Below are 13,243 nucleotides of genomic sequence, written 5' to 3'. Positions count from 1 at the left end.
GTAAGAACCAGAGGATCAACCAAAATTAACAGTATTAAAATCCAAGCTTCAGAAGAACACTACAACCCCATCAAAAGATTTTTTAAAAGGCTTGTACTTGAGAGCACAATACTACAGGAGAAATTTTAATTTCTTTTTTGAAGATTTATTTATTTAGGTGCTGGCATTGTGGTGTAGCAGGAAAAGCCACTACCTGTGACATGGGCATACTACAGGGACACCAGTAAATAGCCTGGGAAAAGCAGTAGAGGATGACCTAAGTGTCTAGGCCCCAGCCACCCACGTGGAAGACCTGGATGAAGCTTCTGGCTCATGGCTTCAATCTGGCCCAACCCTGGCCATTGCACCCATCCGGGATGTGAATCAGCAGATGGAAGATTCTCTTTCTCTCTCTGGCACTCTGACTTTCAAATAAATAAATCTTTAGAAAGAAAAAAATTTATTTATTTGAAAGGCAGCATGCCAGAGAGAAAGATCTTCCATCCACTGGTTCACTCCCCAGATGGCAGCAATGGCCAGGTCAAAGCCACGAGCCTGAAACTCCATCTGGTGTCTCCCATGTAGGTGGTGGGACCCAAGAAGTCGGGCTGTTCTCCATCCTCAACTGCTTTCCCAGGCACAATAGCAGGATGCTGGATTGGAAGCGCAACAGCTGAGACTCAAACCAATGCTTATAAGGGATAGATGCCACCATCAAAGGTATCAGCTTAACCCATAGTACCACAATGCTGAACCAACAGGAGGACTTCAAAAGCAGCAGAAGATAGCTTGAGTCCATGAGCCTCTGCACTCATATGGGAGATCCAGAAGAAGCTCCTGGCTTCTGCCTGGCCCAGGCCTGGCCATTGTGGTCATTTAGGAGTGAACCAGCAAACAAAAGATCCCTCTCTCTCTTTCCCTCCCTCTCTCTAGGTAACACTGCCTTTCAAATAAATAAAATAAATGTTAAAAAAAAAAGAAGGAACTGACTGGTTATTATAATTCATGTATTTTTTCAAGTGAGCCAACTTTTTATTTAAAATGGTAAAACAGCCACTGAAATAGAATCCTTTATGCTCTACTTTGGCATTTCCCTTGACATATGCTCTCTGAAACATACAGGATCATGAGAATTACTAGACACTCATCACAAAGTGAGTCCCAAACATTCACTAACATGAAACTACACTGATAATGATTTTTAAGTTAATATGTCCTTGTTAATGATTCTCAGTTAGAATCACATTTTACCAATAACCACATAAGTTAACAGTATTATAAAAATAAATCTATTTTTATGTGGGAAAAGTGAGTTCTATAATTAAGTAAAGTAGGAGGAAACTACTGAATGTATTAGAATAGTTTTTTCACTAAAGACTTCTCAATTTTTGCATAATCCTTTTTTTTTAGAAAACTTTTATTTAATATAAATTTCGAAAGTACAACTTTTGGATTACACTGGTTTTTCCCCCCATAACCTCCCTCCCACCCGCAAACCATCCCATCTCCTTCTCCCTCTCCCATCCCATTCTTCATTAAGATTCATTTTTAATTATCTTTATATACAAAAGATCAATTTAGTATATACCAAATAAAGATTTCAACAGAATGCACCCACACAGACACACAAAATATAAAGTACTGTTTTAAGACTAGTTTTACTGTTAATTCTCATAGTACAACACATTAAGAACAGAGATCCTACATGGGGAGTAATTGCACAGTGACTCCTGTTGTTAATTTAACAATTGACATTCTTATTTATGATGTCAGTAATCACCCGAGGCTCTTATCATGAGCCATCTTTGCATAACCCTAAATTTTCCATGTGAGCCCTAGGAAAAGCAAAGAGAATCTAGGAGGAGCACTCACTCACCTCATCTCTTTATTCCCATTCCATTATCAATGATGCCCATGGGTTTGCATAATGACATTTCCATCTAAAATATCTAAATTAGGTGACTGTCATTATAACTTTACATGAATGAAAAGACACACACATAACACAGCCCCTAATGCTTTACTTAGTAATAACTGACTATTTAGAGAGAATCATGTCTTCTTTGATTTCTAAACAGCTTAGAAGGTACAGGATACACCTTGAAAATATGACTTACAGCTTCTTGCAATGTAGCAATATTAGCTCATCCTTTCTGATGGTGTGTTAGGACAGCTGAAACTAGTTCAAGATAAGAATCATTTTAAAATCCTTGATCAGTCAATTATATCTTCTTCATTATATACTCAGGACAAATTATTATACACATCCCTGGCAGAGAACTACATTAATTTCTGTTTACAGTCTTCTTTATAATCATTCTCTACCAGTGCTGCCACTCAAAAACTGTCAGCAAAAAAAAAGTTGCCCTGCATTCAAAGGACATGTATTGTCATCAGAATTAACAATTATTTTTAACTTTTTGTCTAATCTTTCCACTCCATTCCACTGTCACAGTTCTCTGCAGGTGAAACTAAATCTTTGGGTCAATGATTTAGGAAATTTACCTGTAGGTAGCAAGTGTATTGTTGTTTGAGATGGTCCACTTGTTGGTACCCCAGATGGCTGAAGAGGTGGTGCTGGTTGGATGGGTTGCAATGGTCGAGATAGAGGCTGAGCAGAACCCATGGTTGATACAGGAGTATGATTTAGCTTTTTGGGATCTGTCAATTCAAAGTGAATATTATGATTAATGAAAGAAAAAAATTAGAAAGTATAGACCTTTCCTTTATGAATTAATTTTACTTTTGCTACCACTTGATGCCACATTTACCCCTAAAAGAACAATTTCTTTTTATTTTAATTATGTGTATCATCTCAAAATCAAATCAAGAGCTTAACTAATTTATTGTTGCTTCTATCAAAGATTTTAATTGACATTATAGGAATTCAGTTTTATGCTTTATTTTTATAAAAGAATCTTCTAGATTCATTACAATATGTTAACTAAAATAACTTCATTGCTTGCACAAAATATGTATGTACATATCTATAGATCTGTATCAAGGAAATTCTCCTAAACAAATACCTATAAATTAATGCAGTTTTCTCTGACATCTTGGATTTCAATTATTCTGTTATTTAGGTTCTTGTTTGGTAACATCAAGCTTATGAATAAAATATACACAGAAAGCTAGTCTCAGAAGTCTTCCACAGTCTATGAAATAGATGTTTGCTTTTCTGACAAAACCCTTAAAAATAGCAAATCAGTAGACAGTATGTAATATGAATGATGTTAAGTCAAAAGCTCTTCTATCTAAAATGATCCCTATCAATTTCTGTAATATGGAATTCCACAAAAAAATGTAAACAGAATTTAATGGTTTGCCAACTAATACTTTAATTCTGTGCTACTGGAAAACAATGTGTTTGATTTTATTTTGAAATTTATTTAATTGAAAGTCAGAGTTAGAGAGAGAGAGAAAGAGAAACAATGTATTTTAAAAAGGGATAATTTCAATACTCCCCCAAAGGCAGGGCAATGGAGAAACTCTAGAAAGGCAGACACTTGAAAGGAAAATGGCAAGAACACTGAAAACAAAGTTTGCTTACTTTACTTTCTAATCCAGAACCAGCACTACTACCTTCATCCTCTCAAATATAATCTATATTTACTTTTGTCCTCTAGGGATCCATTACAATCAAACCTGCCTATAAGAAAAGTAGTAAAAGCAACATACATATTTAAAACTTTCAAATAATACCAGTGTATGCTCAAACTGATGAAGGATGACAGAAATCTCCCAACTTTACACAACAAAATTAATTTTACTGTCTCATAGCCGACTATATGAGTATTTAGTTTTATTTTCCTAAGACATAAAGTTATTCCCTAAATAAAACTTTTAAATTTTTTTCTAAAAATGTTATATTTTTAAAATATTAAAAACCACCTGATGTTACCAGACTTTTCATATTATCACAATAGTCTTAAAGATACACCCATGGCCGGCGCCGCGGCTCAATAGGCTAATCCTCCACCTAGCGGCGCCGGCACACCGGGTTCTAGTCCCGGTCGGGGCGCCGGATTCTTTCCTGGTTGCCCCTCTTCCAGGCCAGCTCTCTGCTGTGGCCAGGGAGTGCAGTGGAGGATGGCCCAAGTGCTTGGGCCCTGCACCCCATGGGAGACCAGGAGAAGCACCTGGCTCCTGCCTTCGGATCAGCGCGGTGCGCTGGCTGCAGCACGCCAGCCGTGGCGGCCACTGGAGGGTGAACCAACGGCAAAAGGAAGATCTGTCTCTCTCTCTATCCACTCTGCCTGTCAAAAAAAAAAAAAAAAAAAAAAAAAAAAAAAAAAAAAAAAAAAAATCCATGAATAAAGTTAGTGTGTACAAGTAAATTTGAGAAATATTTTATATTTTGAATCATTCTCAGAGATTTACACTATGGAGTTGCACAGAAAAGGTTCAAAAAGTCTGAATTAATTTAAAAACAAGTCACTTTAACTCAACATTTCCCAAGTTTATCAATTATTACTGTAGAGAATAACTGAGAAAATGTTTAATATCTATTGAATTAAGTTTCTAAATATTTGTAAAACAGAAGAAAACTGAAGACTCTGGTTGTGAATGCTTTTTAGAATTACACCCATTTTCATTTAGATTAACAATAAAAGAATTAATGCAAGTAACCAAAATTAAATATATACACACTTGTAAGTATCTATATTAAAACATACATGGAAAGAGAGAAAGAACACTTAATGCAGAATCAGAGGACCAAGATTTGATCACCGAGTCCTGTACTAACTGACTTGTCATCTCTTAGGCTAGTACATTTGCTCAATTCTAAAATAAGTATTACACAAGGATCAAATAAGATAGGTATAAAACCCGAAGTTGTTTCATAAAGTAAATATTCTCTTCACTGCTTTTTTCCTCTACACCTTTCAATGTCCAAGTACATACATCATCAAGATTTGGTTTCCATTTTTAAATTCCAATTTGAAAAACTCTCATTGTTGTACAAATACACCAAGAATAATGCTACAGAGATCTGTCTTCAATGAATATTGTACCGTGTTAAAAGGAAAACTTGGTATCAAAGCATTCCTTCATATGATTACTACTGAAGTACCTTGTGAAGCTCCATTCTCTTCATCATCCATTGTGAGGTCAATGACACCACCTGAATCACTACCAGTCACTTTTCCACTCTGAAAAACAAAACATCTGTATTTTGCAAAGAAAATTCTGGCAGATTTAAAGGAAAAATGCAGTGAGAAAGTAAACAACCCTAGTTCAATCTGAACCCCTAAATTGCTTTACCTAAAGAAACAAAGTTTGTCAAATAAATACCACAAAACACTCATTGCTTAAACTTCTATTATCAAAATATAATCCTGAAAACAAAGTCTAGAATTTTAAAAAATTAAGATTACATAAAGTGACTAGACACATAAAGTTGTTAAACAATTGAACATAGACACATTTTGTCATTTAAACCACTGGCCAGTCACACTCTAAAGTATCAGTATTAATGTGGCAAAACAGAACAATCTTAAAAGCTAGATAGAGTTAGTTTACAAAAAGAAATCTTTCAAAATCACACAAAAACAAAAAAGAGCAGGACAACATGGATCTAAAAAGTCAGGACTCTGAAGTCAGAAAGATTGAGCACATCTTACAGTTCAACTTACTAGCTTAACTTATGTTAGGTAATTTTCTCGGGGCTGGTGCTGTGGCGCAGCAGGTTAACATCCAGGCCTGAAGTGCCGGCATCCCATATAGGTGCCAGTTTGAGACTCGGATGCTCCACTTCCCATCTAGCTCTCTGTTATGTCCCGGGAAAGCAGTAGAAGATGGCCGAAGTACTTGGGCCCCTGCACCCAGGTGAGAGACCTGGAAGAAGCTCCTAGCTTCCAGCTTTGGATCGGTGCAGTTCCGGCCGTTGTGGCCAATTTGGGAGTGAACCATCGGATGGAAGACCTTTCTCTTTCTCTCTCTGCCTCTCCTCTCTCTGTGTAACTCTTTCAAATAAATAAATAAATCTTAAAAAAAAAAGTAATTTTCTAAATTTCCAAACTGTATATTAAGGCTATCGGGAGGATTAATCCAAGCACATACAAAGCTTAACACCATACATGGAGGGTACTAAAACTGTTTCATAAATCATAATCATAATTTAACTTTGATACATTATACATGGATTGACTCCAAGTGATTAGTTTGATTTATAAAACTCATTTTGCAAAATTAAATATAAGTGCTTGATTTTATAATTCTAAATTTTACAAATCTTTGATAATAACTTCACAGAAAATGACTTCACAAACCCAACAGCACAAACCTATTAAATACAAAACTAAATTCCAAAGAATCCTCAAAGAATGTAAAAGAATATACTCACTAAAAGTAATCAAAAAATTAAGACTACTGTTGAGCATATAAATAGAAACTCCCCCCCAAAAAGGCAGAAACTTACAAACAAAAATAGAAATAGTAGGGCTGAAAAGAATGAATATGATAAAAATTAGGTAAGTTCAAGCACATTACAGAGGACAGAAAAAAACTCAGTGAAACTGACTTATAAACAATATAAATTTTCCAGTCCAAAGAACAGGAAGAAAAACACAAAGAAATAAAGAAATATAAAAAGAACCTGAGACCTTTTCAATAATAAGAACCAGTTCAGGGGCCAGCATTATGGCATGGGGGGTAATGCCTCTGGCCTGCACTACTGGCATCCCATATAGGTGCCAGTTCAAGTCCTGGCTGCTTCACTTTTGATCCAGCTCCCTGCTAACGTGCCTTGGAAAGCAGTGGAAAATGGCCCAAGTCCTTGAGTCCCTGCATCCATGTGAAAGACCCAGATGGCATTCCTGGCTCCTGGCTTTGGCCTGGCCCTGCTCTAGCCACTGTGGCCATTTTGGGGAGTGAATCAATGGATAGATGATCTCTATGCCTGCCTTCTCGCTTGCTCTCTTTCAAATAAATTACTAAATCTTAAAAAAAGAATCAGTTCAGCAAAACTTCCTTTAAACTATGAACTCTATATTCAATGAAGCTCTCCATGAGAAAAAGTAGCAAGAGACACAAAAGTGCATTTATAAAAAAATATAAAAAACTAAGAAAATTAATTGCTAGCAGTTCTGTATAATATACTAAAAAGAGCTTTAAGGAAATTCTTCAGTTTCAAAGGAAATAACTGATTTCTGGAAAGACAAGAAGTTAACCAGAAAACCCAAGCATGAGGATAAATATTAAATACTACATATCTTTACAGTTCCTAATGTCTTTGAAATTCTATAAGGCAAAATATAAACAGTATATTCACAGATTCACAACACGTATATAAAACATGTGAAAATAAGACCACAATATATATACAAACAGGAATGTAGCATGCAAGGAAACCAAGAATAAGGGGGTAGATGTAAACATAAAATTTCAAGGTTCCTATAATTACCTAAATAATTCAATTTTAAAACTAAGTATACTGCTATGATTTGAAGGTACAGATACATTTGTAAATAAACAAAGCAGCCTATCAAAATATAGATTGTGGCTGGCATTGCAGCTCGCTAGGCTAATCCTATGCTTGCGGTGCCGGCACCCTGGGTTCTAGTCCCGGTTATTCCTCTTCCAGTCCAGCTCTCTGTGCTGGCCCAGGAGTGTAGTGCTTGGGCCCTACACACGCATGGGAGACCAGGAGGAAGCACCTGGCTCCTGGCTTCGAATCAGCACAGTGCCAGCCACAACGTGCCGGCCGTAGCAGCCACTTGGGGGGGTGAACCAATGGAAAGAAAGACCTTTCTTTCTGTCTCTCTCTCTCTCTCTCACTATCTAACTCTGCCTATCAAAAAAATAATTAAAAGAAATAGATTGTAAGATGGCATAATACACCAAGAGATTAAGAAATAACTATTTTTCCCCTAGAGGTTTACTTTAAAAACAGATAAAAACAAGCAGTAAAAGGCTGAAAAACAGGGACAACATGTAAAGAACAGGCATAAAAATGCTGCTGTGACTATTTTAATATCAGACAAGAGGCAAAGATGGAACTTTGTAAGGATAAAAGAGACAGTATATCAAGATTATATAACAAGGTTATATATTATGGAAAACCATATTCCTTATAAAAAAAAAGCCTAAAAAGTGAAGAAAACTTAAAAATAATGAAGCCACACTGAGAACATTTTCTAAACACAACAGCATTAAGTGAGAAATCAGTAATAAAAGGTATTTCCAAATATTAAGAAATTAAACAACATACCTAACAACCCAGGATCCAAAAAGAAATGATAAGGGACTGAAGTGATATGGAAATGAAACATGTAAAAACACATGGAATGCAACTAAAGCACTTCAGTTAGGAAAACTTGTATTAAATGACTATATAGGATAAAATCTATAATCAATTATCTGAAGCACTGTGCCTTCATTTTTATTGACCAGAGCTTGACATGCAATTCATCTATTATCACAACCTATAGTTCCAGCATAGATTTTAAGAAATAAAATTGGTAATTATTTTCAGTAAGTAACAGCATTTATAAGATACCTATGACAGTTACACTATTCCTATCAGATTTTGTGCTAAAAGCTTTACATATATAATGTCTACTGTAACTCTATGAGGTAAGCAGCAGCATTCAGTGCTTTTATAGTGAAAAATCTAAAGAGTTAAATAACCTGCCAAAGAGCACCCTCTATTAAATAACAGGAGCTAGGCTGTCTTACTATAGAACTTATTCTTTCTATGCTTCTAAGCTGAGATTGACAAACTTAACCACACACACACACACACACACACAAAAAGGTACCTAAAGGAAAAGTGGAATTAAATTTATACTTTGGCAAAACTTTTTTTTTTTTTTTAAAGATTTATTTATTAGAAGGACAGAGTTACAGAGAGAGAGAGACAGACAGAGAGAAAGGTCTTCCAACTACTAGTTCACTCCCCAGATGGCCACAACAGCTGGAGTTGACCTGATCTGAAGCCAGGAGCCAGGATCTTCTTCCAGGTCTCCCATGGGGGTGCATGGGCCCAAGCACATGGGGCCATCCTCCACTGCTTTCCCAGGGCATAGCAGAGAGCTGGATCAGAAGAGGAGCAGCTGGGACACAAATGGCACCCATACGGGATGTCAACACCACAGGCAGAAATTTAGCCTACTGTGCCACAGTGCCAGCCCAGTACAGAAACTTTTAAAATCCATGTATACAAGGGGCCTTCAAAATATTTACAAAAGATGTTTATTGTGAAAATACTATGCAAGTATTTCAAATTTTTCTGAAACACCAAATTCAACTTATCTTTTAATTCCATTTTCTACAAGCTTTTTGAAGTATTCTCATATACATATATGTACCTTTACAATTTTTCCTGACAAAACATTGAGAAAATTTACCCAGAGACATCATGTTTTTATCTGTATTTACATATATTACCAAAGCCTTTGATTTGAAATTATAAAATTAGTCATATTAAATTGTTTTTTTAACAGTGAAAATTTATTTCACTAAAAAAATAGCTAGGGGCAGGCATTTGATCTAGCTGTTAAGATGCTACTCAATTGCCTGTATCCCATTATCAGAGTAGCTAGGTTCAAGTCCCATCTCCACTCCTTTACTCCAGTTTCCTGCTGAAGTGCACCCCGTGAAGCAGCAGGTGCAGCTCAAGTAGATGGGTCCCTGCCACTCATGTAGGAAACATGGATTTAGCTCTCAACTACTAGCCTTGCCCATTCCAAGCAGTTTTAGCCACTAGGGGAGTGAACCAGTGGATACTAGCTCCTTTTTGTGTATTTGTGTCTGTCTCTCTCTCTATGCCTCTCAAATAACTTTAAAAAGGATAAAAACCCACACCCTCCTCTCTGTTGTGACCTTGTGCCAGCCATCCTTTAGCTAGAAGATCTAGAAAAACTGCAGCAAACCAGACCCAAAACTAGTAGAAGAGAAATAATTAAAATTAGAGAAAAAAATAAACAGAATTGAATCCAAAAAACATTACAAAAGATCAGCCAAATGAAGAGCTGGTTTTTTGAAAACAATAAACAAAATCAAAACATCATTGGCCCAACTAACCAAAAAAAGAAAAGACCCAAGTCAATAACATCAGAGATGAAAAAGGGAATGTAATAACAGACACCACAGAAATAAAAAGAGTCATCAGAAATTACTACAAAGAGTTGTATGCCAGCAAACAGGGAAATCTACAGGAAATGGATAGATTCCTGGACACATGCAACCTACATAAATTGAACCATGAAGACATAGAAATCCTAAACAGATCTGTAACTGAGACAGAAACTGAATCAGTAATAAAGTCCCTCCCAACAAAGAAAAGCCCAGGACCAGATGGATTCACTGCTGAATTCTACCAGACATTTAAAGAAGAATTAATTCCAATTCTTCTCAAACTATTCACAACCATCGAAAAAGAGGGAATCCTCCCAAATTTCTTTCTATGAAGCCAGCATCACCTTAATCCCTAAGCCCAATAGAATGCAACAACACATCAGAAAGATCATCTACCCAGACCAAGAGGGATTTATCCCTGGTATGCAGGGATGGTTCAATGTTGGCAAATCAACCAATGTGATACACCGTATTAACAAACTGCAGAAGAAAAACCATATGATTATCTCAATAGATGCAGAGAAAGCATTTGATAAAATACAACACCCTTTCATGATGAAAACTCTAAGCAAATTGGGTACAGAAGGAACATTCCTCAATATAATCAAAGCAGTTTATGAAAAAACCCACCGCCAGCATCCTATTGAATGGGGAAAAGCTGGAAGCATTTCCACTGAGATCTGGTACCAGACAGGGATGCCCACTCTCACCACTGTTATTCAGTATAGTTCTGTAAGTTTTAGAGCATTTAGGCAAGAAAAAGAAATTAAATGGACACAAATTAGGAAGGAAGAAGTCAAACTATCCCTCTTTGCAGATGATATGATTGTTTATTTAGGGGATCCAAAGAACTGTACTAAGAGACTACTGGAACTCATAGAAGAGTTTAGCAAAGTAGCATCAAAAAGAAAACCTGCTGAAGTGAAATGGACACTATGAGAAACAATGACTTGATAAGCCCTTGTCCTGACTGTCGAGGAACAACTTAATACTTTTATCCCTTTTAGCATTTATTTTTTTTTTGGTTCTACTGAAGACCATTGGTTGAACTCTTTAATTAACACACAATTATTCTTAGGTGTTTAAATTTAACTGAAAAGTGATCCCTGTAAATATAAGAGCAGGAATAAGAGAGGGAGGAGATACACAATTTGGGACATGCTCAATCAGACTTGCCCCAAACAGTAGAGTTAAGAAATGTGCCAGGAGATTCCAACTCAAACCCATCAAGGTGGCATGTACCAATGCCATCTCACTAGTCCAAGTGATCAGTTTCAGTTCACAACTGATCATAATGATAGGATTAAGAGTCAAAGGGATCACATAAACAAGACTAGTGTCTGCTAATACTAACTGATAGAATTAAAAAGGAGAGAACGATCCAACATGGGAAGCGGGATACACAGCAGACTCATAGAATGGCAGATGTCCTAAATAGCACTCTGGCCTCAGAATCAACCCTTAAGGCATTCAGATCTGGCTAAAAAGCCCATGAGAGTATTTTAGGCATGGAAAGCCAAGACACTCTGGCAAAAAAACAAACAAACAAAACCTAAATGAAAGATCTCTCTGTGAGTGAGATCCCAGTGGAAAGAACAGGTCATCAAAGAAGGAGGTACCTTTCTCTGAAGGGAGGAGAGAACTTCCACTTTGACTACGACCTTGTCTAAATAAGATCAAAGTCGGCGAACTCAAAAGGCTTCCATAGCCTTGGCAACTCATGACAAGAGCCTAGGGTGATTACTGACGCCATAAACAGGAGTGTCAATTGTTAAATCAACAACAGGAGTCTCTGTGTACTTTCTCCCCATGTAGGATCTCTGTCCTTAATGTGTTGTACTATGCAAATTAACGGTATAACTAGTACTCAAACACTTTGTGTTTCTGTTTGGGTGCAAACTGTTGAAATCTTTACTTAGTATATACTAAATTGATCTTCTGTATATAAAGATAATTGAAAATGAACCTTGATGTGAATGGGATGGGAGAGGAAGCGGGAAATGGAAGGGTTGTGGGTGGGAGGGAGGTTATGGGGGCGGGGAGCCACTGGAATCCAAAAGTTGTACTTTGGAAATTTATATTTATTAAATAAAAGTTTAAAAAAATTAAAAAAACACAAAACAAAGTTAGCTGACCTTGTGAAATTCTAAAAATGTCATCTCACTAACTAAACACCAAGAAATTTTTAAGAGATAGTGGCTTTGTAGTTTTTGAAATTCAACAAATAAGAACTTACTTGAAAGGCAAGAGTAGAGCACACCAGCCAAGGTCAATTTAACATAAAATACCCAGGAGCTCACTCCTTTCACATCTCCTTAAGAGAAATTAAATCATAATGGAGCCATCATCAGTTATCAGGAAAGTGGCAGCTGGAAGTCATATTAATTATTAATAATGTTTTTATGTATATGCTGGGTAGTGGATTGTGCCATACTGGCTCATTAGAACTGCTCTGCATAAATATGATTGATGATGTACACTTGGGTCTTCACTACTGGAATCTTGAGAGTTTCCAATGCCATTGATCGGTTACATAGAAAAGTATGGCTATGTGACTAGCCCTCAATAAAACCTCAGATTCTACGACTCATCACACTTCTCTGGGCAAAGAGTTCCTGCACAGGTCTTTACTAAATTACTAAGTTAATAAGCCAAGGATAAAGTAAACCCTATAGGAGCCCAGACAAAAGAACATTTGGAAGCCTGTTCCTGACTGCTTTGAACTCTACTTAATGCCAATCTTTTTTTTTTTTTTTTTAAGATGTATTTAATTTATTTGAAAGGCAGAGTTAGAGAAAAAGGGAAAGACAGAGGTCTTTAATCTGCTGGTTTACTCCTCAAAATGGCAGCAATGGCCAGGGCTGGGCCAAACCCTGAGTTTCATCTGGGTCTTCCACATGGGAGCAGTAGCCAAAGGACCTGAGCCATCCTTTGCTGCTTTCCTGGGCACATTAGCAGGGAGCTGGATCAAACGTGGAGCAGCCAGGACATAAACCAGTGCCAATATGGCATACCAATGTCTCAGGCGCTAGCCCTCAATGCAAGTCTTTTTCCTGTTGATTTTGCTCTACACCTTTTGCTCGGATAAACCGTTACCATGAGTATAACCTGCTACTATGCCTGGACAATGATCTTGATTTCTTAAAAATGACAGTATTATTGCAGATGGCAACATAAAAATGAA

At 36.7% G+C, this 13,243-nt stretch overlaps 1 protein-coding gene across 24 annotated transcripts in view; it reads right to left on the bottom strand.

Moving 5' to 3' along the window:
• The window catches only part of ATF7IP (activating transcription factor 7 interacting protein), a 136,479-nt gene that overhangs the window by 14,425 nt on the left and 108,811 nt on the right, over positions 1 to 13,243 (bottom strand). For all 24 annotated transcript variants that reach the window (XM_008259601.4, XM_070049416.1, XM_051850274.2 and 21 more), the window contains 2 exons: positions 5,054 to 5,132; positions 2,485 to 2,640 (listed from right to left, as the gene is read on the bottom strand). In XM_008259601.4, the coding sequence (XP_008257823.2) occupies positions 2,485 to 2,640; positions 5,054 to 5,132 (235 nt within the window). The remainder of the gene's footprint in view (positions 1 to 2,484; positions 2,641 to 5,053; positions 5,133 to 13,243) is intronic.

The sequence above is a fragment of the Oryctolagus cuniculus genome, chromosome 9, assembly GCF_964237555.1.
Source record: "Oryctolagus cuniculus chromosome 9, mOryCun1.1, whole genome shotgun sequence".
NCBI lineage: Eukaryota > Metazoa > Chordata > Mammalia > Lagomorpha > Leporidae > Oryctolagus > Oryctolagus cuniculus.
The sequence above is the reverse complement of the archived record's forward strand: the minus strand, read 5'-3'. Positions and strand labels throughout refer to the sequence as shown.